The 27,895-nt window shown below is 47.7% G+C and overlaps 1 protein-coding gene across 1 annotated transcript in view; it reads right to left on the bottom strand.

The window, feature by feature from the left end:
- Nucleotides 1-27,895, bottom strand: part of LOC137561059 (fibroblast growth factor receptor 1-like) — an 87,328-nt gene that overhangs the window by 21,620 nt on the left and 37,813 nt on the right. The window contains exon 3 of the mRNA XM_068272286.1: nt 2,097-2,220. Within this exon, the coding sequence (XP_068128387.1) occupies nt 2,097-2,220 (124 nt within the window). The remainder of the gene's footprint in view (nt 1-2,096; nt 2,221-27,895) is intronic.

Genomic DNA, 27,895 nt, shown 5'->3' with positions numbered 1-27,895 from the left:
GATGAGTGGATAGGGATGGACCAGCACAGATGAGTGGATAGGGATGGACCAGCATAGATGAGTGGATAGGGATGGACCAGCATAGATGAGTGGATAGGGATGGACCAGCATAGATGAGTGGATAGGGATGGACCAGCAGAGATGAGTGGATAGGGATGGACCAGCATAGATGAGTGGATAGGGATGGACCAGCATAGATGAGTGGATAGGGATGGACCAGCATAGATGAGTGGATAGGGATGGACCAGCATAGATGAGTGGATAGGGATGGACCAGCACAGATGAGTGGATAGGGATGGACCAGCACAGATGAGTGGATAGGGATGGACCAGCATAGATGAGTGGATAGGGATGGACCAGCATAGATGAGTGGATAGGGATGGACCAGCACAGATGAGTGGATAGGGATGGACCAGCACAGATGAGTGGATAGGGATGGACCAGCACAGATGAGTGGATAGGGATGGACCAGCACAGATGAGTGGATAGGGATGGACCAGCACAGATGAGTGGATAGGGATGGACCAGCATAGATGAGTGGATAGGGATGGACCAGCATAGATGAGTGGATAGGGATGGACCAGCACAGATGAGTGGATAGGGATGGACCAGCACAGATCAGTGGATAGGGATGGACCAGCAGAGATGAGTGGATAGGGATGGACCAGCATAGATGAGTGGATAGGAATGGACCAGCACAGATGAGTGGATAGGGATGGACCAGCACAGATGAGTGGATAGGGATGGACCAGCATAGATAAGTGGATAGGGATGGACCAGCATAGATGAGTGGATAGGGATGGACCAGCACAGATAAGTGGATAGTCCTGTCCTACTGGACAGGAAGTACATCACTGGGATTCCTGTGTTTCCACGTTGTATTTCCATTGTTCAGTGCATGCACGCCGCTGCAGCCAACATATTTAAAATTTCTGTGTCGCCCATTGACTTACAGCACTTCAGCTGCTGCTGTGTTGCCGCAGAAGTCCGGCGTAACGTGACACTATGCGGTACGTGTTCTAGGCCCCATTGCCTTGCATTGTCATTGGGTTATCCTGTGGTGAAACATAATAACACAACGCACACTTGCAAGACAAGTGTAAAAAAAAAGCCTTAAAGTGAGCCTTAACCTCCTGAGCGTTACGCCGATCAGGAGGTTTTCCAGTTTGAGTCCCCCGGGTTTAAATAATGTGATCCAATGGCTGTAAAACCTTTAGTTAGCACTAGGCTAGCTAGTACACGTGTCCGGCACCCCCCGATCCCCGCTGATCCCCTGTTTATACATTACCCAGCCTGGATCCAGTGATCGGCACAGCCTCCCCGCACAGCTCCGGTCTTCACTAAGGGGAGGATTGCACATGACGTCATGACATCGCCGACGTCATGCCCAAACCCAATCCTCCCCATAGAGCAGGGATGTCAAACCGGTCCTACGAGGGCCGAGATCCGCACACATTTTTTATACAGCTCAAATGAATTGATGGGTCTGAATCAGGAAAGGTGTGGTCCATCAGGTAGAACACACTGCTTTCTTTCTCAGTCCATCCTAAACACTGGCATGGATCTGGCCCTCCAGGCCTGGAGTTCGACACATGTGCCATATAGAGTCCAGAGCTGTGCGGGGAGGCTGTGCTGATCGCTGGCGCCAGGCTGGGTAATGTATTGACGAGGGGGGAGGGGGGGGGGTCGCAGGCAATCAGGAGCAGCCGGACACTTGTACTAGCTAGCCAAGTGCTAGCTATAGGTTTTGCAGCCATTGGATCACATTTATTATGCATGTGGGACTCCTGAGGCCAGCAAGCAGTATGCCCGTCACAGTGTCAGGCATACCGCTAAGGAGGTTAATTGAGTACAAAAAATGCACAGGACGGCCACAGAAGCGCTATCGATGGACGCAAATGCACTGTGCCTGGTCACTGTCCAGTCACCAAAAACGAAACTAGCTGGCTGCGGGGAACCGGAGGATCGTTTTTTCCCAGCGTGGGCACAGGATGTCTGCAGGGGGCTTGTGGAAGCCTCAGGTAAGTGAAACTTTTTTTTTTGTACTCAGTTAAGATTCACTTTAAAGAACCATTATTGGGAACATGAGCTCTTACCGACTACATTCAGCTGGTATGTGTGGTTAATGCTGCCATATTGGTTCTCCACAACACAGGTGTAATTCCCCTTGTCTGATGAAACCACTGAATCCATAATCAGGCTCCAGGTTTGAGAGCGGACCTATGTAGAGAAAAACAACAATTATATTAATTTCTAAAACTCCCAGGAGCACTATTTCCTTAGAATCATTTGTGTTTGAGATGGCCATGTAGCAAATGTTCCCCTTGCAACTTCAGAAATGCAACTATCCTTTGGACAGAATTAAACATTTAGGACCATGGTTATTGAGTAATTATTTACCATACAGTGCATCCAGAAAGTATTCACAGCGCATCACTTTTTTTCACATTTTGTTATATTACAGCCTTATTCCAAAAAGGATTTAATTCATTTTATTCCTCAGAATTCTACACATAACACCCCATAATGACAACATGGAAAATGTACTTGAGATTCTTGCAAATTTATTAAAAATTAAAAAAAGCACATGTACATAAGTATTCACAGCCTTTACCATGAAGCTCAAAATTGAGCGTGGGTGCATCCTCTTTCCCCTGATCATCCTTGAGATGTTTCTGCAGCTTAATTGGAGTCCACCTGTGGTAAATTCAGTTGATTGGACATGATTTAGAAAGGCACACACCTGTCTAGAAAAGGTCCCACAGTTGACAGTTCATGTCAGAGCAAAAACCAAGCATGAAGTCAAAGGAATTGTCTGTACACCTCCAAAACAGGATTGTCTTGAGGCACAAATCTGGGGAAGGTTACAAAAATTTTCTGCTGCTTTGAACTTTCCAATGAGCACAGTTGCCTTCATCATCTGTAAGTGGAAAAAGTTCAAAACCACCAGGACTCTTCCTAGAGCTGGCTGGCCATCTAAACTAAGCCTTAGTCAGGGAGAACCCAATGGCCACTCTGTCAGAGCTCCAGAGTTCTTCTGTGGAGAGAGGAGAACCTTCCAGAAGGACAACAATCTCTGCAGCAATCCACCAATCATCAGGCCTGTATGGTAGAGTGGCCAGACGGAAGCCACTCCCCGGTAAAAGGCACATGGCAGCCTGCCTGGAGTTTGCCAAAATGCACCTGAAGGACTCTCAGACCATGGGAAAAAAGATTCTCTGGTCTGATGAGTCAAAGATTGAACTCTTTGGTGTGAATGCCAGGCGTCACGTTTGGAGGAAACCAGGCACTGCTCATCACCAGGTCAATACATCCCTGCAGTGAAGCATGGTGGTGGCAGCATCATACCATGGGGATGTTTTTCAGCAGCAGGAACTGAGAGACTAGTCAGGATAAAGAGAAAGATGACTGTGGCAATGTACAGAGACATCCTGGATGAAAACCTTCTCCAAAGCGCTCTTGAAATTCAGCAGGACGGGGGGCGCATGCGCGGCGCGCTCGAGGACGGAAGCAGCTATATGTAGCTCCGCAGCTCGGTAGCTCTTAATGCTTTAACCAGGGGCTTCTCTGCACTCGTTTTGGAGTTTTCTCATTCGCATCCCCTGCACAAAGCACTAGTGCATGTCCAGGAGAAAGAAGCAGGCCGATTCGACCTGGAAACAAAGAACGGTGACAGATTACCTGCTTCAGCCGCGCTCCTCCATCATGGGCTCACAAGATGGCCGCGCCTCACCGACACCGTCACAAGACTCTCTGACTGATCCGGATCCGGACTGGTCTCAAGCCAAGTCTAGAAGGGAGAAGGGTCTTTCCAAACAAGACCTAATGGAAGGCCTCGATAACATGTATAAACGGCTTGCTGGTAAGTTCCAGACGGAACTCCGCCGCGTGGAGGCCTCTCTGACGCATGAAATATCTACATTAGGCCTCCGTGTGGATAGATTGGAGACGAAACACGATGACTTGCTAAAAGCTCACCAAGAACTCCAGGAAGAGCACTCCACACTATCGGAGACGGTGAAAACTTTGCAATCCCAATCGGAGGACTTTGACAACCGAACAAGGTGGAATAACTTACAGGTAAGAGGCCTCCCAGAAACTTACCAGGAATTGATGCCTCATGTGAGTAAGATTTTTACATCTCTTCTCCCTGACATCTCACCAGAGGGGTTCACTTGTGATAGAATCCATAGAGCGCTCCGGCCGCAACCAGGCCCAGATCTACCACCACGAGACGTAGTTCTCTGCATGAAGGATTTTTTAATAAAGGAGCAAATATTACAAAAGGCACGGCAAGAGCAAAGCATTGAATACGAGGGGCACAAAATCCAGATATATCAGGACTTATCCCCAGTCACCCTAGAAAAAAGGCAAAAAATGAAGCAGGTCACTAAAGTCCTCTCTGATGCAAACATCCGATATAAGTGGGGATTCCCATTTAAGCTTATAGTGACACAGAACGGCACTAATCTTATTGCAACAACACCTACTGATGGTTTCAAGCTTTTGCGTAAACTTGGATTACAGCCTCCTTTACATTCTCTGCAAAAGAGACAAGCTAGGGCCCTCTCGCCGATCTGGACTCCCAGCAAAGTGAAAAAAAGAAATACCATGCCGCAACTAGCTATCACTCAAGAAACTGAGGCGGAGTGAACAGAGAACAGCTACTTAACATTCTATTATGATTTTCTGCGTATAACTTTCTTTTTTCCTATTAGAGCACTTAACTTCCGGCCTTCTTCAGTTTCACTGGACATGCCTATCCTTTAAATGTAAAACAGCGTTCTTCTGGGCTCGACCACGGGCTAGGTGTCTCCCCCCTTGGTCGCAACTTTTTCTTGTGACCATTGTAGGTTCAGAACTCTTCTCCTCTTATTAAGTGGGGAACGATCTCTGAACGCCAACATCTTGGTTTTCCACGTTTGGCTATAGTTGGCCTTTTACATTCATGGTTTACATTGCCATGTGGACTCTTTATTGTCTCATTAGCTCTGTTTTTTGTTGTTATGATTATAAGTTAACCAGTACTTTTAATTTTTCTAGGGATAATTCCGATCCAGCAGCCTTTTGTAGTAACCACTTCACATGTCTAGGGACTGTAATGCCTCTGGTCTTGATCTATTATTGCTTACACCCCTATTCTAAAGAACATGGTACTTAAAATTCTCAGTCACAATGTTCAAGGTATGAACTCTCCACACAAACGAAGGAAAGCTTTAAGGCAATATAAATTATTGCAGGCTGATCTCTTGTTCTTACAAGAAACTCATTTTTCCACTAATAATTGTCCAACTTATTTCGATAAGTCTTACAGTCGAGCCTATTTCACCACTTTTGAATCGAAGACCAGAGGTGTTGCTGTCTTTATTAAAAATAGACTTCAGTTTGAATGCCAGAAGGTCTACAGAGACCCAGATAGTAGATATATAATTCTTAACCACTTCCCGACCGCCGTATGTACAATTGGCGGCCGGGAAGTGCACCCCGCAAGGACCGCCGTATTGACAATTGGCGGCGGTCCTTGTAGGGGCATGGGCGGAGCGATCGCGTCATCAGTGACGCGATCCTCCGCCTCCGCCTGGCGCCGCTCACCCGCCGCAACATCCCGCCGGCCATACGGAAGCGCCGGCGGGATGTTAACCCCGCGATCGCCGCATACAAAGTGTATAATACACTTTGTAATGTTTACAAAGTGTATTATACAGGCTGCCTCCTGCCCTGGTGGTCCCAGTGTCCGAGGGACCACCAGGGCAGGCTGCAGCCACCCTAGTCTGCACCAAGCACACTGATTTTCCCCCCCCCCTGCCCCAGATCGCCCACAGCACCCATCAGACCCCCCCCCCTGCCCACCCCCCAGACCCCTGTTTGCACCCAATCACCCCCCTAATCACTCATCAATCACTCCCTGTCACTATCTGTCAACGCTATTTTTTTTTTTATCCCCCACCCTGCTCCCTGCCCCCTCCTGATCACCCCCCACCCCTCAGATTCTCCCCAGACCCCCCCCCCCCAGACCACCCCCCCTGTTTACTGTATGCATCTATCCCCCTGATCACCTGTCAATCACCTGTCAATCACCTGTCAATCACCTGTCAATCACCCATCAATCACCCGTCAATCACCCCCTGTCACTGCCACCCATCAGCCAGCCCCTAACCTGCCCCTTGCGGGCAATCTGATCACCCCCCCACACCAATAGATCGCCCGCAGATCCGACATCAGATCACCTCCCAAATCCATTGTTTACATCTATTCTCTCCTCTAAACACACACTAATTACCCATCAATCACCCATCAATCACCCCCTATCACCACCTGTCACTTTTACCTATCAGATCAGACCCTAATCTGCCCCTTGCGGGCACCCAATCACCCGCCCACACGCTCAGATTGCCCTCAGACCCCCCCCTTATCAATTCGCCAGTGCATTAATTACATCTGTCCTTCCCTGTAATAACCCACTGATCACCTGTCAATCACCTGCCAATCACCTATCACCCATCAATCACCCCGTCACTGCCACCCAACAATCAGCCCCTAACCTGCCCCTTGCGGGCAATCTGATCACCCACCCACACCAATAGATCGCCCGCAGATCCGACATCAGATCACCACCCAAGCGCAGCGTTTACATCTATTCTCTCCTCTAAACACCCACTAATTACCCATCAATCACCCCCTATCACCACCTGTCACTGTTACCCATCAGATCAGACCCTAATCTGCCCCTTGCGGGCACCCAATCGCCCGCCTACACGCTCAGATTGCCCTCAGACCCCCCCATTATCAATTCGCCAGTGCAATATTTACATCTGTTCTCCCCTGTAATAACCCACTGATTACCTGTCAATCACCTATCAATCACCCATCAATCACCCCCTGTCACTGCCACCCATCAATCACCCCCTGTCACTTCCACCCATCAATCACCCGCTGTCACTGCCACCCATCAATCAGCCCCTAACCTGCCCCTTGCGGGCAAACTGATCACCCACCCACACCAATAGATCGCCCGCAGATCCGACATCAGATCACCACCCAAGCGCAGTGTTTCCATCTATTCTCTACCCTAAACACCCACTAATTACCCATCAATCACCCCCTGTCACTGCTACCTATCAGATTAGACCCCTATCTGCCCCTAGGGCACTCAATCACCCGCCCACACCCTCAGAATGCCCTCAGTCCCCAGCCCTGATCACCTCGCCAGTGCATTGCTTGCATCTATTCCCCCCTCTAATCACACCTTGAGACACCCATCAATCACCTCCTGTCACCCCCTAGCACACCTACCCATCAGATCAGGCCCCAATTTGCCCCGTGTGGGCTCCTGATCACTCGGCCAATCCCTCAGATCCCCCTCAGACCCCCTTCCGATCACCTCCCCAGTGCATTGATTGCATCTATTTTCCCCTCTAACCACCCCCTGAGACACCCATCAATCACCTCCTGTCACCCCCCTAGCACTCCTATCCATCAGATCAGGCCCAATACAACCTGTCATCTAAAAGGCCACCCTGCTTATGACCGGTTCCACAAAATTCGCCCCCTCATAGACCACCTGTCATCAAAATTTGCAGATGCTTATACCCCTGAACAGTCATTTTGAGACATTTGGTTTCCAGACTACTCACGGTTTTGGGCCTGTAAAATGCCAGGGCGGTATAGGAACCCCACAAGTGACCCCATTTTAGAAAAAAAGACACCCCAAGGTATTCTGTTAGGTGTATGACGAGTTCATAGAAGATTTTATTTTTTGTCAAAAGTTAGCAGAAATTAATTTTTATTGGTTTTTTTTCACAAAGTGTCATTTTTCACTAACTTGTGACAAAAAATAAAATCTTCTATGAACTCGCCATACACCTAACGGAATACCTTGGGGTGTCTTCTTTCTAAAATGGGGTCACTTGTGGGGTTCCTATACTGCCCTGGCATTTTAGGGGCCCTAAACCGCGAGGAGTAGTCTAGAAAACAAATGCTTCAAAATGACCTGTGAATAGGACGTTGGGCCCCTTAGCGCACCTAGGCTGCAAAAAATTGTCACACATGTGGTACCGCTGTACTCAGGAAAAGTAGTATAATGTGTTTTGGGGTGTATTTTTACACATACCCATGCTGGATGGGAGAAATTTCTATGTAAATGGACAATTGTGTGTAAAAAAATCAAACAATTGTCATTTACAGAGATATTTCTCCCACTTAGCATGGGTATGTGTAAAAATACACCCCAAAACGCATTATACTACTTCTCCTGAGTACGGCGGTACCACATGTGTGACACTTTTTTACACCCTAAGTACGCTAAGGGGCCCAAAGTCCAATGAGTACCTTTAGGATTTCACAGGTCATTTTGCGACATTTGGTTTCAAGACTACTCCTCACGGTTTAGGGCTAGTGTTGGGCGAACATCTAGATGTTCGGGTTCGGGCCGAACAGGCCGAACATGGCCGCGATGTTCGGGTGTTCGACCCGAACTCCGAACATAATGGAAGTCAATGGGGACCCGAACTTTTGTGCTTTGTAAAGCCTCCTTACATGCTACATACCCCAAATTTACAGGGTATGTGCACCTTGGGAGTGGGTACAAGAGGAAAAATTTTTTTAGCAAAAAGAGGTTATAGTTTTTGAGAAAATCGATTTTAAAGTTTCAAAGGGAAAACTGTCTTTTAAATGCGGGAAATGTCTGTTTTCTTTGCACAGGTAACATGCTTTTTGTCGGCATGCAGTCATAAATGTAATACATATAAGAGGTTCCAGGAAAAGGGACCGGTAACGCTAACCCAGCAGCAGCACACGTGATGGAACAGGAGGAGGGTGGCGCAGGAGGAGAAGGCCACGCTTTGAGACACAACAACCCAGGCCTTGCATGAGGACAAGAAGCATGCGGATAGCATGCTTTGTACCACCATGCAGTCATAAATGTAATAAAGATAAGTGGTTCAATAAACAGGGACCACGCGGCAACGCTAACCCAGCAGCAGCAGACGTGATGGAACAGGAGCAGGCGCAGGAGGAGAAGGCCACGCTTTGTGAGACACAACAACCCAGGCCTTGCATGAGGGCAAGAAGCGTGCGGATAGCATGCTTTGTACCGCCATGCAGTCATAAATGTAATAAAGATAAGTGGTTCAATAAACAGGGACCACGCGGCAACGCTAACCCAGCAGCAGCAGACGTGATGGAACAGGAGCAGGCGCAGGAGGAGAAGGCCACGGTTTTTGAGACACAACAACCCAGGCCTTGCATGAGGGCAAGAAGCGTGCGGATAGCATGCTTTGTACCGCCATGCAGTCATAAATGTAATAAAGATAAGTGGTTCAATAAACAGGGACCACGCGGCAACGCTAACCCAGCAGCAGCAGACGTGATGGAACAGGAGCAGGCGCAGGAGGAGAAGGCCACGCTTTGTGAGACACAACAACCCAGGCCTTGCATGAGGGCAAGAAGCGTGCGGATAGCATGCTTTGTACCGCCATGCAGTCATAAATGTAATAAAGATAAGTGGTTCAATAAACAGGGACCACGCGGCAACGCTAACCCAGCAGCAGCAGACGTGATGGAACAGGAGCAGGCGCAGGAGGAGAAGGCCACGCTTTGTGAGACACAACAACCCAGGCCTTGCATGAGGGCAAGAAGCGTGCGGATAGCATGCTTTGTACCGCCATGCAGTCATAAATGTAATAAAGATAAGTGGTTCAATAAACAGAGACCATGCAGCAACGCTAACCCAACAGCAGCAGACGTGATGGAACAGGAGCAGGCGCAGGAGGAGAAGGCCACGGTTTTTGAGACACAACAACCCAGGCCTTGCATGTGGACAAAAAGCGTGCGGATATAGCAGCAATGCTTTTTGCCGCCATGCAGTCATAAATGTAATACAGATGAGAGGTTCAATAAACAGGGCCCGGAAACGCAACACCATCCCAGATGTTCATTGGTCATGTTACTTGGTTGGGGTCCTGGAGTGTTGCGTAGTCATTTCCAATCCAGGATTGATTCATTTTAATTTGAGTCAGACGGTCTGCATTTTCTGTAGAGAGGCGGATACGCCGATCTGTGACGATGCCTCCGGCAGCACTGAAACAGCGTTCCGACATAACGCTGGCTGCCGGGCAAGCCAGCACCTCTATTGCGTACATTGCCAGTTCGTGCCAGGTGTCTAGCTTCGATACCCAATAGTTGAAGGGTGCAGATGGATGGTTCGACACAGCTACGCCATCTGACATGTAGTCCTTGACCATCTTCTCCAGGCGATCGGTGTTGGAGGTGGATCTGCACGCTTGCTGTTCAGTGGGCTGCGGCTGCATGGGTGTCAGAAAATTTTCCCACTCCAAGGACACTGCCGATACCATTCCCTTTTGGGTACTAGCTGCGGCTTGCGTTGTTTGCTGCCCTCCTGGTCGTCCTGGGTTTACGGAAGTCAGTCTGTCTGCGTACAACTGGCTAGAGGAGGGGGAGGATGTCAATCTCCTCTCTAAAGTCTCCACAAGGGCCTGCTGGTATTCTTCCATTTTGACCTGTCTGACTCTTTCTTCAAGCAGTTTTGGAACATTGTGTTTGTACCGTGGATCCAGAAGGGTATAAACCCAGTAATTGGTGTTGTCCAGAATGCGCACAATGCGTGGGTCACGTTCAATGCAGTCTAGCATGAATTGAGCCATGTGTGCCAGAGTCCTACCAGAATCCTCATCATCCTCTTGTGAGCGTTGTGATAGTTGTTGTGATGCATCATAGTCGTCACCTTCCTCCTGGTCTGCTTCTGCTGACCATTCGCGTTGAATTGTGGAAGTCCAACGTGCACCGCTCTGGCCCTCGTCAGTGGTGGCATGAAATTCCTGCTCCAACTCCAGCTGTTCCTCCTCCTCTTCTTCGTCATAGCTGCTGGGGCCAGCGTTCCCTGAGGCGGATGGCCTGATGTTGGTACCATCACGCTGATCGTTTTCTCCTTCAGATTCCCCCAGTTGCATCATGACAGCTGTTTCCTTGATTTTTAACATCGACCTCTTCAGTAAACACAGCAGTGGTATGGTAATGCTGACTGAAGAGTTGTCACTGCTCACAAGCAACGTGGATTGCTCAAAATTTTGGAGGACTTGGCAGAGGTCCAACATGTTGGCCCAATCGGATCCACAGAAGCTTGGCAGCTGGCCGGATGCGCCTCGGTACTGCGCCGTCATGTACTGGACCACTGCACTCTTCTGCTCGCAAAAGCGGGCTAGCATGTGCAGCGTAGAATTCCAGCGCGTAGGGACATCACACAGCAAGCGATGGTGGGGGAGATTGAAGCGCTCCTGCATCTTGGCGAGTGCCCCCGAAGCAGTACTGGAATTTCTACAATGTTTGGACACTCGACGCACCTTCAACAGCAGATCGGGCACGCCTGGGTATGTCCTCAGGAACCGCTGAACTACTAGGTTCATCACGTGCGCCAGGCAAGGGATGTGTGTCAGCTTAGCCAACCTTAAAGCGCGAATGAGATTACTCCCATTATCACACACAACCATGCCCGGTTTCAGGTCCAGCGGTGCCAGCCACAAATCCGTCTGTTCCTTTATTCCCCTCCAAATTTCCTCCCCTGTGTGCTGCTTATCCCCAAGGCAGATTAGCTTCAGCAACGCTTGCTGACGCATGCCAACAGCTGTGCTGCACTGCTTCCACGATCCTACTGCTGCTGGGTTAGCGTTTCCGGATGAGGTACAGCTTTGAGATGCGTTGGAGGAGAAGGAGTCAGAGAGGTAGGTGCTGCTGTTATCCAGTGGGAGGGACGGCGGTGCAGCTGTTTGTGGCGTGGGCAACACCCGTGCCGTAGCAGGTGAGGAATCGCTGCCAGGCTCCACAAGGTTCACCCAGTGCGCGGTAAGGGAGATGTATCGACCCTGGCCGAACGCACTCGTCCAGGTGTCAGTGGTGAGGTGAACCTTGCAGGCAACGGCATTCTTCAAGCTTCGGGTTATTTTGCTGACCACGTGCTCATGCAACTCAGGCACTGCAGAGCGTGCAAAGTGGTAGCGGCTGGGAACCACGTAACGTGGGATGGCCACTGACATCATGCCCTTGAAGCTGTTTGTCTCCACCAATCGATATGGCAGCATTTCGCAGGCCAGAAGCTTGGCTATGCTGGCTGTTACTGCCACGGCCCGGGGGTCATTTGCTGGCAATTTCCTCTTGCGCTCAAACATCTCCGACACAGACAACTGAACCGTAGCGCTGCACACGGAAGGGCTGTTGGTTGTTGTGTTTGATGAACACTGGGAGACCTCAAGAGCACTACTCCGGAAAGTGACAGTGTCAGCGTCGTCTGATGTTTGTGAATGTTGTGAACCACGCAATGGCTGGGCTACTGCTGCTGCTGAGGCGGGTCTGGTGAACCCAAGGGAGGCAGTGTTGTTTCTGGTACCCTGTCCTGACGCGTTTGCCCAAAGAGTGGGATGTTTGGATAGCATGTGACGGCTCATGCTGGTGGTGGAGAGGTTGTTAATATTTTTCCCCCTGCTCAGGCGGGTCTTGCACACCTTGCAAATCGCCATGGTAACATCCTCAGTGCAGTCTTCAAAGAAAGCCCAGACTTTGGAGCACCTGCCTCCTTGCTGGCGATTTCTGTTTGCTCCTCTTTTGCCTCTCACTTGAACTTCCACGCTTGTGGTGCCTGAAATTGCGCGCCGCCTACCTTGTGGCACAAGGCGAACTCGTGCAGCAGTGGGTTCTTCAACAGACTCATCTGTGCTGCTGCTACGACGGCGATGTTCTCGTTCACAAACAAAATCTGGGTCTCTGTCCACATTGTCCATACCCTCCTCTTCCATCTCCTCAAACTCGTCATATGTCATTGTGGGCCACCGCCGTGGAGTAGAGCTCCCCACAACAACCTCTGCGCAGCACACTCCAACGTCGTCTTCCAGATCTTGTCGGCCGACCTCCTGCAATTGCAACCCCTCCTGGCCAAATTGCTCTGGGATTTGGGTTTCCGAGTCCTCTTCGGACTCGCCTTGTATTTCAGTGCGCGGTGCATTTCCCACAGTTAACGGTTGTGAATCCAGGCACAACATTTCTGGCTGTTCCTCCATTGACCTTTGAAAGGTGGAAGTTTGTTGGGCTGGGAATAGCTCCTGCGAATACCCCATTGTGTCCTGAGGTAATTCATCGGACTGGTTATCTGGCAGTTGTGTGCGTGGTGTCGCTGCCGGTTGTGTCAGCTTTGTGCCCACTGGCTCCTTGTAACTGGCTGAGGACTCGGACCTCGTGCGTGATGTGCTGGTGCTGCTTAACCCACTGCTGGACGCTTGAGAGGTCATCCAAGTAATTATCTGGTCCTGTTCTTTTGGATTTGTGAGGGTTGTTGTCCTGGACAACATGGGCGGTATTGAGTGGGTTTTCTTGGGTGCTCCCCTGTGGCCTGTACGTGAACCGTCAGGGGAAACACCTCTTCCCTTGCCCCTCCCTCTTTCACCGGATTTCTTCCTCATTTCACTTATCCTTACAGTACACGCTGACTGGCAGCAGTACAGTGGCAGTACAGAAATGCTATACAGTACCACTATTCCCAGCAGCGACACAGAGCACAATGCTATACAGTGACGGGTGAGCGGTGTACCACTATTCCCAGCAGCGACACAGAGCACAATGCTATACAGTGACGGGTGAGCGGTGTACCACTATTCCCAGCAGCGACACAGAGCACAATGCTATACAGTGGCGGGTGAGCGGTGTACTACTGTTCCCAGCAGACACAGAACAGTACACAGAATGCTATATAGTGTGGCTGAACGAGCGGTGTACTACTGTTCCCAGCAGACACAGAACAGTACACAGAATGCTATATAGTGTGGCTGAACGAGCGGTGTACCACTGTTCCCAGCAGACACAGAACAGTACACAGAATGCTATATAGTGTGGCTGAACGAGCGGTGTACTACTGTTCCCAGCAGACACAGAACAGTACACAGAATGCTATATAGTGTGGCTGAACGAGCGGTGTACCACTGTTCCCAGCAGACACAGAACAGTACACAGAATGCTATATAGTGTGGCTGAACGAGCGGTGTACTACTGTTCCCAGCAGACACAGAACAGTACACAGAATGCTATATAGTGTGGCTGAACGAGCGGTGTACTACTGTTCCCAGCAGACACAGAACAGTACACAGAATGCTATATAGTGTGGCTGAACGAGCGGTGTACTACTGTTCCCAGCAGACACAGAACAGTACACAGAATGCTATATAGTGTGGCTGAACGAGCGGTGTACCACTGTTCCCAGCAGACACAGAACAGTACACAGAATGCTATATAGTGTGGCTGAACGAGCGGTGTACTACTGTTCCCAGCAGACACAGAACAGTACACAGAATGCTATATAGTGTGGCTGAACGAGCGGTGTACCACTGTTCCCAGCAGACACAGAACAGTACACAGAATGCTATATTGTGTGGCTGAACGAGCGGTGTACTACTGTTCCCAGCAGACACAGAACAGTACACAGAATGCTATATAGTGTGGCTGAACGAGCGGTGTACTACTGTTCCCAGCAGACACAGAACAGTACACAGAATGCTATATAGTGTGGCTGAACGAGCGGTGTACTACTGTTCCCAGCAGACACAGAACAGTACAAAGAATGCTATATAGTGTGGATGAGCGAGCGGTGTACTACTGTTCCCAGCAGACACAGAACAGTACACAGAATGCTATATAGTGTGGCTGAACGAGCGGTGTACTACTGTTCCCAGCAGACACAGAACAGTACACAGAATGCTATATAGTGTGGCTGAACGAGCGGTGTACTACTGTTCCCAGCAGACACAGAACAGTACACAGAATGCTATATAGTGTGGCTGAACGAGCGGTGTACTACTGTTCCCAGCAGACACAGAACAGTACACAGAATGCTATATAGTGTGGCTGAACGAGCGGTGTACTACTGTTCCCAGCAGACACAGAACAGTACACAGAATGCTATATAGTGTGGCTGAACGAGCGGTGTACCACTGTTCCCAGCAGACACAGAACAGTACACAGAATGCTATATAGTGTGGCTGAACGAGCGGTGTACTACTGTTCCCAGCAGACACAGAACAGTACACAGAATGCTATATAGTGTGGCTGAACGAGCGGTGTACCACTGTTCCCAGCAGACACAGAACAGTACACAGAATGCTATATAGTGTGGCTGAACGAGCGGTGTACTACTGTTCCCAGCAGACACAGAACAGTACACAGAATGCTATATAGTGTGGCTGAACGAGCGGTGTACCACTGTTCCCAGCAGACACAGAACAGTACACAGAATGCTATATAGTGTGGCTGAACGAGCGGTGTACTACTGTTCCCAGCAGACACAGAACAGTACACAGAATGCTATATAGTGTGGCTGAACGAGCGGTGTACCACTATTCCCAGCAGACACAGAGTGGCAGTAAACAGAATGCTATATAGTGTGGCTGAGCGAGGTACACAGAGTGGCAGTAAACAGAATGCTATATAGTGTGGCTGAACGAGCGGTGTACTACTGTTCCCAGCAGTGACACACAATGACTGGGGGGGACCCTGGCTAGCGTGGCTGGAGCGCGAACTACCCTGCCTGCCTACCCAAAGCTAAACCCACAGACAAATGGCGGAGATATGACGTGGTTCGGGTATTTATTTACCCGAACCACGTGACCGTTCGGCCAATCAGAGCGCGTTCGGGTCCGAACCACGTGACCCGTTCGGCCAATCACAGCGCTAGCCGAACGTTCGGGGAACGTTCGGCCATGCGCTCTTAGTTCGGCCATATGGCCGAACGGTTTGGCCGAGCACCGTCAGGTGTTCGGCCGAACTCGAACATCACCCGAACAGGGTGATGTTCTGCAGAACCCGAACAGTGGCGAACACTGTTCGCCCATCACTATTTAGGGCCCCTAAAATGCCAGGGCAGTATAGGAACCCCACAAATGACCCCATTCTAGAAAGAAGACACCCAAAGGTATTCAGTACGGAGTATGGTGAGTTCATAGAAGATTTTATTTTTTGTCACAAGTTAGCGGAAAATGACACTTTGTGAAAAAAAACTATTAAAATCAATTTCCGCTAACTTGTGACAAAAAAATAAAAACTTCTATGAACTCACCATACTCCTAACGGAATACCTTGGGGTGTCTTCTTTCTAAAATGGGGTCATTAGTGGGGTTCCTATACTGCCCTGGCATTTTAGGGGCCCTAAACCGTGAGGAGTAGTCTTGAAACAAAAATGACCTGTGAAATCCTAAAGGTACTCATTGGACTTTGGGCCCCTTAGTGCAGTTAGGGTGCAAAAAAGTGCCACACATGTGGTATCGCCGTACTCGGGAGAAGTAGTATAATGTGTTTTGGGGTGTATTTTTACACATACCCATGCTGGGTGGGAGAAATACCTCTGTAAATGACAATCTTTTGATTTTTTTACACACAATTGTCCATTTACAGAGGTATTTCTCCCACCCAGCATGGGTATGTGTAAAAATACACCCCAAAACACATTGTACTACTTCTCCCGAGTACGGCGATACCACACGTGTGGCACTTTTTTGCACCCTAACTGCGCTAAAGGGCCCAAAGTCCAATGAGTACCTTTAGAATTTCACAGGTCATTTTGAGAAATTTCGTTTCAAGACTACTCCTCACGGTTTAGGGCCCCTAAAATGCCAGGGCAGTATAGGAACCCCACAAATGACCCCATTTTAGAAAGAAGACACCCCAAGGTATTCCGTTAGGAGTATGGTGAGTTCATAGAAGATTTTATTTTTTGTCAAAAGTTAGCGGAAAATGACACTTTGTGAAAAAACACAATTAAAATCAATTTCCGCTAACTTTTGACAAAAAAATAAAATCTTCTATGAACTCACTATACTCCTAACGGAATACCTTGGGGTGTCTTCTTTCTAAAATGGGGTCATTTGTGGGGTTCCTATACTGCCCTGGCATTTTAGGGGCCCTAAACCGTGAGGAGTAGTCTTGAAACGAAATTTCTCAAAATGACCTGTGAAATTCTAAAGGTACTCATTGGACTTTGGGCCCTTTAGCGCAGTTAGGGTGCAAAAAAGTGCCACACATGTGGTATCGCCGTACTCAGGAGAAGTAGTATAATGTGTTTTGTGGTGTATTTTTACACATACCCATGCTGAGTGGGAGAAAGATCTCTGTAAATGGACAATTGTGTGTAAAAAAAATTAACAAATTGTCATTTACAGAGATATTTCTCCCACCCAGCATGGGTATGTGTAAAAATACACCCCAAAACACATTATACTACTTCTCCTGAGTACGGCAATACCACATGTGTGGCACTTTTTTGCACCCTAACTGCGCTAAGGGGTCCAAAGTCCAATGAGCACCTTCAGGCTTTACAGGGGTGCTTACAATTTAGCACCCCCCAAAATGTCAGGACAGTAAACACACCCCACAAATGACCCCATTTTGGAAAGTAGACACTTCAAGGTATTCAGAGAGGAGCATGGTGAGTCCGTGGCAGATTTCATTTTTTTTTTGTCGCAAGTTAGAAGAAATGGAAACTTTTTTTTTTTTTTTTTTTTTCACAAAGTGTCATTTTCCGCTTACTTGTGACAAAAAATAATATCTTCTATGAACTCACTATGCCTCTCAGTGAATACTTTGGGATGTCTTCTTTCCAAAATGGGGTCATTTGGGGGGTATTTATACTATCCTGGAATTCTAGCCCCTCATGAAACATGACAGAGGGTCAGAAAAGTCAGAGATGCTTGAAAATGGGAAAATTCACTTTTTGCACCATAGTTTGTAAACGCTATAACTTTTACCCAAACCAATAAATATACACTGAATGGGTTTTTTTTTATCAAAAACATGTTTGTCCACATTTTTCGCGCTGCATGTATACAGAAATTTTACTTTATTTGAAAACTGTCAGCACAGAAAGTTAAAAAAATCATTTTTTTGCCAAAATTTATGTCTTTTTTGCTGAATATAATAAAAAGTAAAAATCGCAGGAGCAATCAAATAGCACTAAAAGAAAGCTTTATTAGTGACAAGAAAAGGAGCCAAAATTCATTTAGGTGGTAGGTTGTATGAGCGAGCAATAAACCGTGAAAGCTGCAGTGGTCTGAATGGAAAAAAAGTGGCCGGTCCTTAAGGGGTAGAAAGCCCTAGGTCCTCAAGTGGTTAAAACTCTAATAGATGGTAAAGAAGTAACATTATGCAATATATATGCCCCCCATACCTCACAATCCTCATTTTTTTGTTGAAGTGTTTAAAAAACTGGAAGCTTTTCACTCCCCTCACCTGATAATTGCAGGGGATTTTAACTGTGTCAGCAATGCACTTGTAGACAGAAGCAAAACTTCAGAAAGCAGTAGAGAATTTCCTAAAACATTATGCAAAGCTTTGAATACCTGCCAATTAATTGATCTTTGGTGCACATTTAATATGGGAAACAGGTCATATACATATTATTCTAACCCACAGGATACGTATGCAAGGTTAGATTACTTCATGGTTACTCCAGTATTATTAGCCAATGCTAGTTCTTCCACTATCGTCACATGTCCCTGGTCAGACCATCATATCCTAACTGGAGAATTGAAATCCCTTGGTACCCTTTTTCTTGAAGAAAACTGGAGGTTAAATGAGCTCTTACTTCAGGATTCTAAGATTAAGGGTGAAATACAACAGGCCTTAGAAGAATATTTTTTATTTAACAACAATGGGGAAGCCTCAACAAGCTCTATATGGCAGCACATAAGGCTTTTATACGGGGTAAATTTATACAACTCTCATCAAGACGGAAAAAAGAAAGACTCTCTGCTGTCTTAAAATTAACAAGAGCATTAGATAACCTATACAAAAACCATACTATAAATGCAGATCCCAATATCCTTGCAGAAATCAGAGAGAAACGTCAATCTTTAAATACACTACTCTCAGATAACACTGAGAAACAGCTGAAGTTTACTAGAGCAAAATTTTTATTACATGGAAACTCCGCAAGTGCTATGTTTGCAAGGAAACTGCAGCAGATAAACAAAGCCCCTCATACTTACAAACTAAGAAGCAAACATGGCACTTTGGAAACAAACCCCTGTAAGGTAATGGAAATATTTGAGTCATTTTATAAAAAACTTTTTCAGGCTTCACAAGGAAGTTCAGCTACTGAGACAGACGACTGGCTATCCTCTCTACCCATCCCCCAACTCACCTCGGATCAACTTGAAACTTTAAATTGTAAAATAACCAACCAAGAGATAGCAAAGGCCATCTCCTCCCTCAAAACTGCCAAATCCCCAGGTCCTGACGGATTTACAGGCCTGTATTTTAAGACATTCGATCATATTCTTATCCCACAACTCAACACCCTATATAATGAGGCCCTTGAGGGAACTAAATTTCCCAGCGAACTGACCAAAGCCTTTGTCACTCTTATTCCTAAACCTAATGTAGACCATTCCCTCCCCCAAAATTACCGGCCCATATCATTAATTAATAATGATACCAACATTTTTTCAAGGATCATGGCCAATCGGCTGTCTCAGGTTATCACTCATTTGATTTCACCTGCACAGGCAGGCTTTATACCACAACGCCAAACAACAGATAACACGAGACTAGCTTGTAATATATTGCAAGACGCCAAATTGCATGATAACAGATTGTTACTTTTGAGCCTTGACCTACATAAGGCGTTTGATTCTGTCGCATGGTCATATCTATATAAGGTATTGTATAAGATGGGGATTTCTGGGTCTTTCGTCAACGCCATATTAGCATTATACAATACCCCATATGCAAAACTTAGATTACCCGGAATACATTCACAACCCTTAAAAATAGAAAGAGGCACCAGGCAGGGATGCCCCCTGTCTCCTTTGTTGTTCTCTATGGCCATAGAACCTTTATCTTTGGCCATCCAGAACAACCCCGATATAAAGGGTTACCTTAAAAATGACATGGAAATCAAAGTTAGTTTTTATGCTGATGACGCCCTATTATTTCTCACCCAACCAATCACATCCTTACCAATTCTCCTTCCATTGTTGGAGAAATTCGGGACAATCTCGGGCCTTAAAATTAATGTAAATAAGTCACAGGCTATGACAGTTAATTTGCCTACGCAGGTAATTAAGCTATACCAAGCTAATTTTGAGTTCAAGTGGGTGCCTCTGATATTCTACTTAGGGATTAAGCTTTCGCCTGACTTTGAGGGTCTAGTCAATGCTAATTATCCCCCTTTACTACAAAATGTTAAAAAATGGCTTAAGGACTGGAGCTCATATAAAATTTCGTGGTTGGGAAAAATCACAGCAATCAAAATGGTAATACTCCCCCGCCTCCTCTATATTATGAGAGCATTACCAATAAACCCTGGTAGAATGTTGATGTTGAAGTTTCAGAAAGCAGTTAATTCTTTTATATGGAATAATAAACCAGCTCGCTTTAAGAATATATATCTTTATAGAGGAACTATGGATGGGGGTTTAGGAGCTCCAAATTTTTGGAATTATTTTCTAGCGGTGAGATTCGCTCAGATGTTATCTTGGCAAAGAACAGATGATTCGACTCCTTGGATAGCATTTGAGCGATCTTCTGTATTACCAATAAATATATCTGTAGGCATTTACCTCGGACACACCCACTTGAAGACAATCTCTAAATGTAATCTCATAGTTGGAGATAATCTGACTCTCTGGCATAGATATAAGGAACAATTTCACCTATGTTCCAATAAGCCCCCTAAGCTCTCTTTCATTGGACACCCCGACTTTACACCTGCATTTTATGACTCTTCTGCCTTTTCATGGTGGATACAACATGGTTACACCACTTCTAATCGCTTCTGGATGGGAAGAAAATTCACATCTTTTGAAACGTTACAGTTTAGTAGAGACTTGCCCAGAACTCAATATCTTCAATACTGTCAATTAAGACACTTTTTTACCTCTAACTCAAACCCCTCAGGTCTAGCTGAAGCCACATATTATGAAAATTTATTTTTATCACCACAGCTGGGGTCTGGGCAAATCTCACGAATATATTCATCGATCAATAGTGCTTCCTCAGATCCAAAAACTAAATACTGTATATGACGGATTGGGACCAGGATCTCCAACAAAATCGTACATCCACTGAATGGAATATTATTATTAACAATCTTCATAAAGCAACTAAAACACCTGCGGTTAAGGACACAGCTCTAAAACTTATCACCAGATGGTATAGAACTCCAGTTCGCTTACATAAAATTTATCCAGATGCATCACCCTGTTGTTTTAGGGGATGCACCGAGACTGGCTCAATCCTTCATATATTTTGGGACTGCCCTAAGATAGGGAGCCTCTGGGGTAAAATAGTGGAAGGTTTAAATAACATTACTAACAATAACATTACTTTGACACCTGCACAAGCTTTATTATTTGCCCCTAACCACACTATCCCACGCAAATGGAGAAGAGTATACTACGTAACCATAAGTTCCATTCTCTGGGCAATAGCGAGAAGTTGGAAGAAACTTACGGTCCCATTTAACTTGGTCTTATCCAGAATGGAAGATTTGCGAATTATGGATATAATATATCATTCTATGTCAAACACTTTATATAAATACCATGGAGATTGGGATGAGTGGAGTATTACTAAGATGTACCCTAATGAACCTCCTTAGACTTTATGGAAAGTAACTTCTGTACTGTGAGATGGTTGCTGGATTCGGAATGTCCCTTAGAATGCATACACTAGACATTGTTTATGTGTTCAGTTATCACTTGTTGTTTTATAAAACATACTATTATAATAGGCACCGCAACTGAGATAAATATCAAACTATATATTTACTATTGTTGACTACAAATCTGCTTTTTTTTCTGAAAATTTCAATGTAAATATCCATTGGCACAGTTGTAATGATTATTGCTTTCGTCAATAAAGGTATTTGTAAAAGAAATTCAGCAGGACAACGACCCCAAGATATCACAGGAGCAGCTTCAGGACAACTCTGTGAATGTCCTTGAGTGACCCAGCTGGAGTCCAGGCTTGAATTAGATTAAACATCTCTGGAGAGATCTTAACCACTTTACCTCCGCAGTGCTAAATTTCTCCGTCCCTCTGCGCACTGCTTCTCCCCCAGGGACGGAGAAAGGCGTATGTTTCTGTTTACATGCCTGGAGTGGGCGGGGCAACACGCTCGCACACTCTAGCCAGCCCGCACAGCAGTTGACTAATTGGACATTAGGAACGAGTGTTCCTAAATCCAATTAGAGTCCCCGATTGATGTATGAAGGCTGCTTCAAAGAGAAGCAGTCTTCATAACAAACCACCGGCACATTGTTATTGTGTCCGTGTGCGCGCGATCACGCGATCGCGCGTGCACACACCCACCCGCACAGCCCCTGCAGTCCAATGATTGGTTATTGGGGACCCCAGTCCCCAATAACCAATCATACCACATGACAAATAAATGAATGGAGACTGCCTCTGCTTGAGGCAGTCTTCATTCATAACAACAGTTGTAAACAAAGGTGCAGCGCGCGATCGCGCGCCCCCGCGCCGCGCGCACGCACGTGCACACCAGCTCCACAGTCCAATGATTGGTTTTGGGGACCCCAGTCCCCAATAACCAATCATATTGCCTAATAAATAAATGAATGATGACTGCCTGGGAGGAGTGAAAAATGCTCTGGTTTTTAAGGGGAAAACCCCTCAGTTGTGAAGTGGTTAAAATGGCTGTGCACCGACGCATCCCATCCAACCTGATGGAACATGAGAGGTGCTGCAAAGAGGAAAGGGTGAAACTGGGCAAGGATAGGTTTGCCAAGCATGTGGCATCATATTCAAAAAAATACTTTAGGCTGTAATTGCTGCCAAAGGTGCATCGACAATGTATTGAACAACATCTGTGAATACCTATGTATATGTGATTTCTCGTTTTTTTTTTATTTTTAATACATTTGCCAAAACAACCAAGTAAACTTTTTTTTTGCATTATGGTGGGGTGTTGGGTCCAGAATCATGTGGGAAAAAAATGACTTTAATTCATTTTGGAATGAGGTTGCAACTAAAGTTGGAACGGTATGAATATTCACGGTACGATAACCGTCTCAAAAAATACCACGGTATAACGGCAAAACCAGGATTTTCAAGGGAAGGGGGGGGGGGGGGATTCCTGAAATGTCTCCCTGAGCCACGCATAATACAGTATAATAATATGGTAGGACATCTTGCTGGGTACACAGACACATTGCAATTTACCGTCCAACTGACAGGATCTGACGATCATTTCTTACATGTCCGATCTGCTCCTGACTGACAACGGGATCGATCAGGAGAAGTTTGGATACAGATAATAATGAGGACAGCTGACAGTGGTAATGAATGGGAAAGTGAAGCATTCACCCAGCAGGGGCACAGGGCTGTGCTCACAGGGCAGCCATCAGGGGGGTGGGGGACACTGACACTGCAGTGAGGGGCCCAGGGCTTCTGGGGGCCCTGGGCTCCCCACAAAGCGCTGAAAGGGCCGCACGTGCAGGCTGCGGCCTGTGGTTCACTAACCAGCACACCGCGTTCCAGCACGTGGGGAGCAGATGAGTGAGCCAGCTACAGCGGACTTTCTATACTGGGGCACCACCTATATTTGGTTACAGGATGCCTATACTGGGCCATCACCTATACCTGGCTACCTATACTGGTGTGGGAACTACCTATACCTAGCTACCTGTACTGGGGCACCACCTATACTTGGTTACCTTTACTGAGGGCACCACCTGTACCTGGCTACCTATACTGGGACAGCACTTATACTTGGCTACTTATACTGGGGCGGCTATAGCTTGCTACTTATACTGGGGGCACCTGTACCTGGCTAACCTATACTGCTGCACCACTCATACCTTGCTACCTATACTGGGGGTAACTATACCAGGCTACCTATACCAGGGCATAGGCACCACCTATAGTTGAATACCTCTACTGGAGCACCTGTATCTTGCTGGCCTATACTGGGGCACCAGCTATAACCAGGCTACCTATACTGGCGGCATCTACACCAGGCTACCTATACTGGGGCACTACCTATAGCTGGCTACTTATACTGGGGGAACCTATACCTGGCTACTGATACTGGGGGCACTTATGCCTGGATACCTATACTGGGGGGCACCTATACCTGGCTAGGGCAGGGGGACGAGCTGAGACAGAAGGGGACAAAAGGTAACACAGGGGGATAAAAAAGGCACAGGGGGAACAGAGGCAGATAAAAGAGGCACAGGGAGAAAAGAGATAAGACGGGAACATGAGGTCACACAGAGGGACACAAAAGAGGCACAAACTGAGGTGAGACAGAGGGGGACTAAAGAGGCACAGGAATAAAAGAGGGGGACAAAAGAGAATGGATAAAGGATAAGAATGGACCTACAAGTCCCTATCTCATTTGTTAACCAGGGACTACCTGTATTTTGGCTCCACCCACAACATGCCACTTTTTGCCGCACCACGCTGTGCATGCCACTTTCTTCAGTGTTGGAGCCATGCACATTTTTCGCCGCAGCGCACTTTGCGCACGGACATGGGGGTGGGGTAGCTAGTGGGTGGGCACAGCAACCAGTGGGTGGGCCCTGGGAGGGGGGGGCCAGGCCTGATGATGTGTGAGGGGCCCCAACATTTCTGGTGGCGGCCCTGTGTGCTCATATCTGGCTCTGTGCTCTGGTAAGTTCCCCAGAGCTGCTCATGCTCTGTACACACGCTGCTGCTACATCCAAAGTCAACTGTATCAGTTAAAGAAAGGGGGGTAGTGCTGTGAGCTGCAGGATACCTGCAGATATTCTGGTATCTCAACTTGCGCGTGTCCCCAACATAGCAACGGCCCTGGTCCAAGGGGGGGGAATTCTGGGCAGCTGTAATCCCCCTCTGAATTTACCTATGCATGGTATACAGTCAGTGCAGTTTCTAGGCTAAAATGCACCCAGGGCGAGGGTGTAAAAATTGCGCCCCCCCCCCCCCCCCGAAGCAAGGTATGGGTGCCCGCAGTGTAGGTTAGCCAGGTCTAGTTGCACTCAGTATAGATTCCCCCAGAATAGGTACCCCAGTATAGGTAGCCAGCTATAGGTCCCCCAGTATAGGTAGCCAGGCATAGGTGAGCCAGTATAGTTGCCTCTGGTATAGGTTAGCCAGGTAGGTGCCTCCAGTATAGGTAGCCAGTATAGTTGCCCACAGTATAGGTTAGATAGGCAGGCGTCCCGGTATAAGTTAGATAGTTAGGTGCCCCCAGTACAGGTTAGCTAGGTGGGTGCCTCTAATATAGGTAGCCAGAATAGTTGCCCCCCGCATAGGTTAGATAGGTAGATGCCCCCAGTATAGGTTAGTTAGGTAGGTACCTTCAATATAGGTAGCCAGTATAGTTGTCACCTGTATAGACTAGCTAGGTAGGTAGGTGCCCCCAATACAGGTTAGATAAGTTAATGCTCCACTATAGGTTAGATAGGAAGGTGCCCCCCAGTATAGGTTAGGAAGGTGCCCCCCAGTATAGGTTAGATAGGTAGCTGCCCCCCAGTATAGGATAGGTAAGTGCCCCCCAGTATAGGTTAGATAGGTAGGTGCTCCCCAGTATAGGTTAGATAGGTAGCTGCCCCCCAGTATAGGTTAGATTAGGTAGCTGCCCCCTCAGTATAGGTTAGATTAGGTAGCTGCCCCCCAGGTTAGATAGGTAGCTGCCCCCCAGTATAGGTTAGGTAGGTGCCCCCAGTATAGGTTAGATAGGTAGCTGCCCCCAGTATAGGTTAGATAGGTAGCTGCCCCCGAGTATAGGTTAGATAGGTAGCTGCCCCCCAGTATAGGTTAGATAGGTAGGTGCCCCCCAGTATAGGTTAGATAGGTAGGTGCCCCCTAGTATAGGTTAGATAGGTAGGTGCCCCCCAGTATAGGTTAGATTAGGTAGCTGCCCCCTCAGTATAGGTTAGATTAGGTAGCTGCCCCCTCAATATAGGTTAGATTAGGTAGGTGCCCCCTCAGTATAGGTTAGATTAGGTAGGTGCCCCCCAGTATAGGTTAGATTAGGTAGGTGCCCCCCAGGATAGGTAGCTGCTCCCCAGTATAGGTTAGAGAGGTAGCTGCTCCCCAGTATAGGTTAGAGAGGTAGGTGCCCCCCAGTATAGGTTAGATAGGTAGGTGCCCCCCAGTATAGGTTAGATAGGTAGGTGCCCCCAGTATAGGTTAGATTAGGTAGGTCCCCCCAGTATAGGTTAGATATGTGCCCCCCAGTATAGGTTAGATTAGGTAGGTGCCCCCCAGGATAGGTTAGATAGGTAGGTGCCCCCAGTATAGGTTAGATAGGTAGGTGCCCCCCAGTATAGGTTAGATTAGGTAGCTGCCCCCCAGTATAGGTTAGATTAGGTAGGTGCCTCCCAGTATAGGTTAGATTAGGTAGGTGCCCCCCAGTATAGGTTAGATTAGGTAGCTGCCCCCCAGTATATGTAAGATTAGGTAGGTGCCCCCCAGGATAGGTTAGATTAGGTAGGTGCCCCGCAGGATAGGTTAGATAGGTAGGTGCCCCCCAGGATAGGTTAGATAGGTAGCTGCCCCAGTATAGGTTAGGTAGGTGCCCCCCATGATGGAGGGGGGAGCCGCAGCCACGGGGAGGGCAGCCCGACCTCTCCCTCCCTCTCCCCGGGCCGCCCTCCATGCGATCCCCCCTCGGACGGAGTGCAGAGTAATGCGCAGGGAAGCGCTATAGAAAACTACTCACCTCGCTGGCTCCAAGCGTTGCTCTCTCGCCGCCAGTCTCATCTCTGCCTACACGCTGATACACACACACGCTGCTAAACAGGAAGCAGCGTGTGTGTGTATCAGCGTGTAGGCAGAGAGAGGAGACTGGCGGCGAGAGAGCAGCACTTAGAGCCAGCGAGGTGAGTAGTTTTCTATAGCGCTTCCCTCCGCATTACTCTTCACTCCGTCCGAGGGGGGATCGCATGGAGGGCGGCCCGGGGAGAGGGAGGGAGAGGTCGGGCTGCCCTCCCTGCGGCTGCGGCTCCCCCCTCCATCACAGAGCCCCCCTCCCAGCAGCGCCCCGGGCGGCGGCACGCCCCGCACGGCCGTAGAAACGGCCATGTATACAGTATTATACAATTATTTGGACCTGGGTCTCCCCCTTACATTAATGTGCCCCCCCACCCCAGTATGGTAGCCTGATGTGCCCCATTCCCTCAGTATACATATGATTAAGCCACTGAGAGATTTGGGCACAGGCTAAAGCCATAAAAATTCCTGGCCGTGTTAAATACTATTCCTTCTCCAGGTCGCCATGTATATTGGGGCTAGATGTAATTCGGCTTCCAGCTATTGCTGGCAGACGAATTACAGGTTTTTTATAGTAATTTGTGCTCCATCTTTTGATGGCGCCCAAATTACTTACTCAGCACTGCTATAGCTGTAATTCCTATTATGGCCCAAGGTGGCGCCAGCGGTGCCCAAATCTCCAATGCTTTTTTTTTTTTTTTAACAGAGCTGCACTCCCTCACTCCCCCTGTATGGTAGCCAGGTATAGGTGCCTCCAGTATAGCTAGTTAGGTATAGGTGCCCACAGTATAAGTAGCCAGGAATAGGTGCCCTAGTTTAGGTAGCCAGTAATAGGTGCCCACAGTATAGGTAGCCAGTAATAGGTGCCCACAGTATAAGTAGCCAAGAATAGGTGCCCCAGTATAGGTAGCCAGTAATAGGTGCCCACAGTATAAGTAGCCAGGAATAGGTGCCCTAGTTTAGGTAGCCAAGAATAGGTTCCCCTAGGATAGTAGCCAGTAATAGGTTCCCCCAGGATAGGTAGCCAGTAATAGGTGCCCCCAGGATAGGTAGCCAGGAATAAGTGCCCCAGTACAGATAGCCAGGAATAGGTGCCCCAGTATAGGTAGCCAAGAATTGATACCCCTGTATG

The sequence above is a fragment of the Hyperolius riggenbachi genome, chromosome 3, assembly GCF_040937935.1.
Source record: "Hyperolius riggenbachi isolate aHypRig1 chromosome 3, aHypRig1.pri, whole genome shotgun sequence".
In the NCBI taxonomy this organism is placed as follows: domain Eukaryota; kingdom Metazoa; phylum Chordata; class Amphibia; order Anura; family Hyperoliidae; genus Hyperolius; species Hyperolius riggenbachi.
Note: the sequence above shows the minus strand (reverse complement) of the source record. Positions and strands in the feature narration are given on the sequence as shown.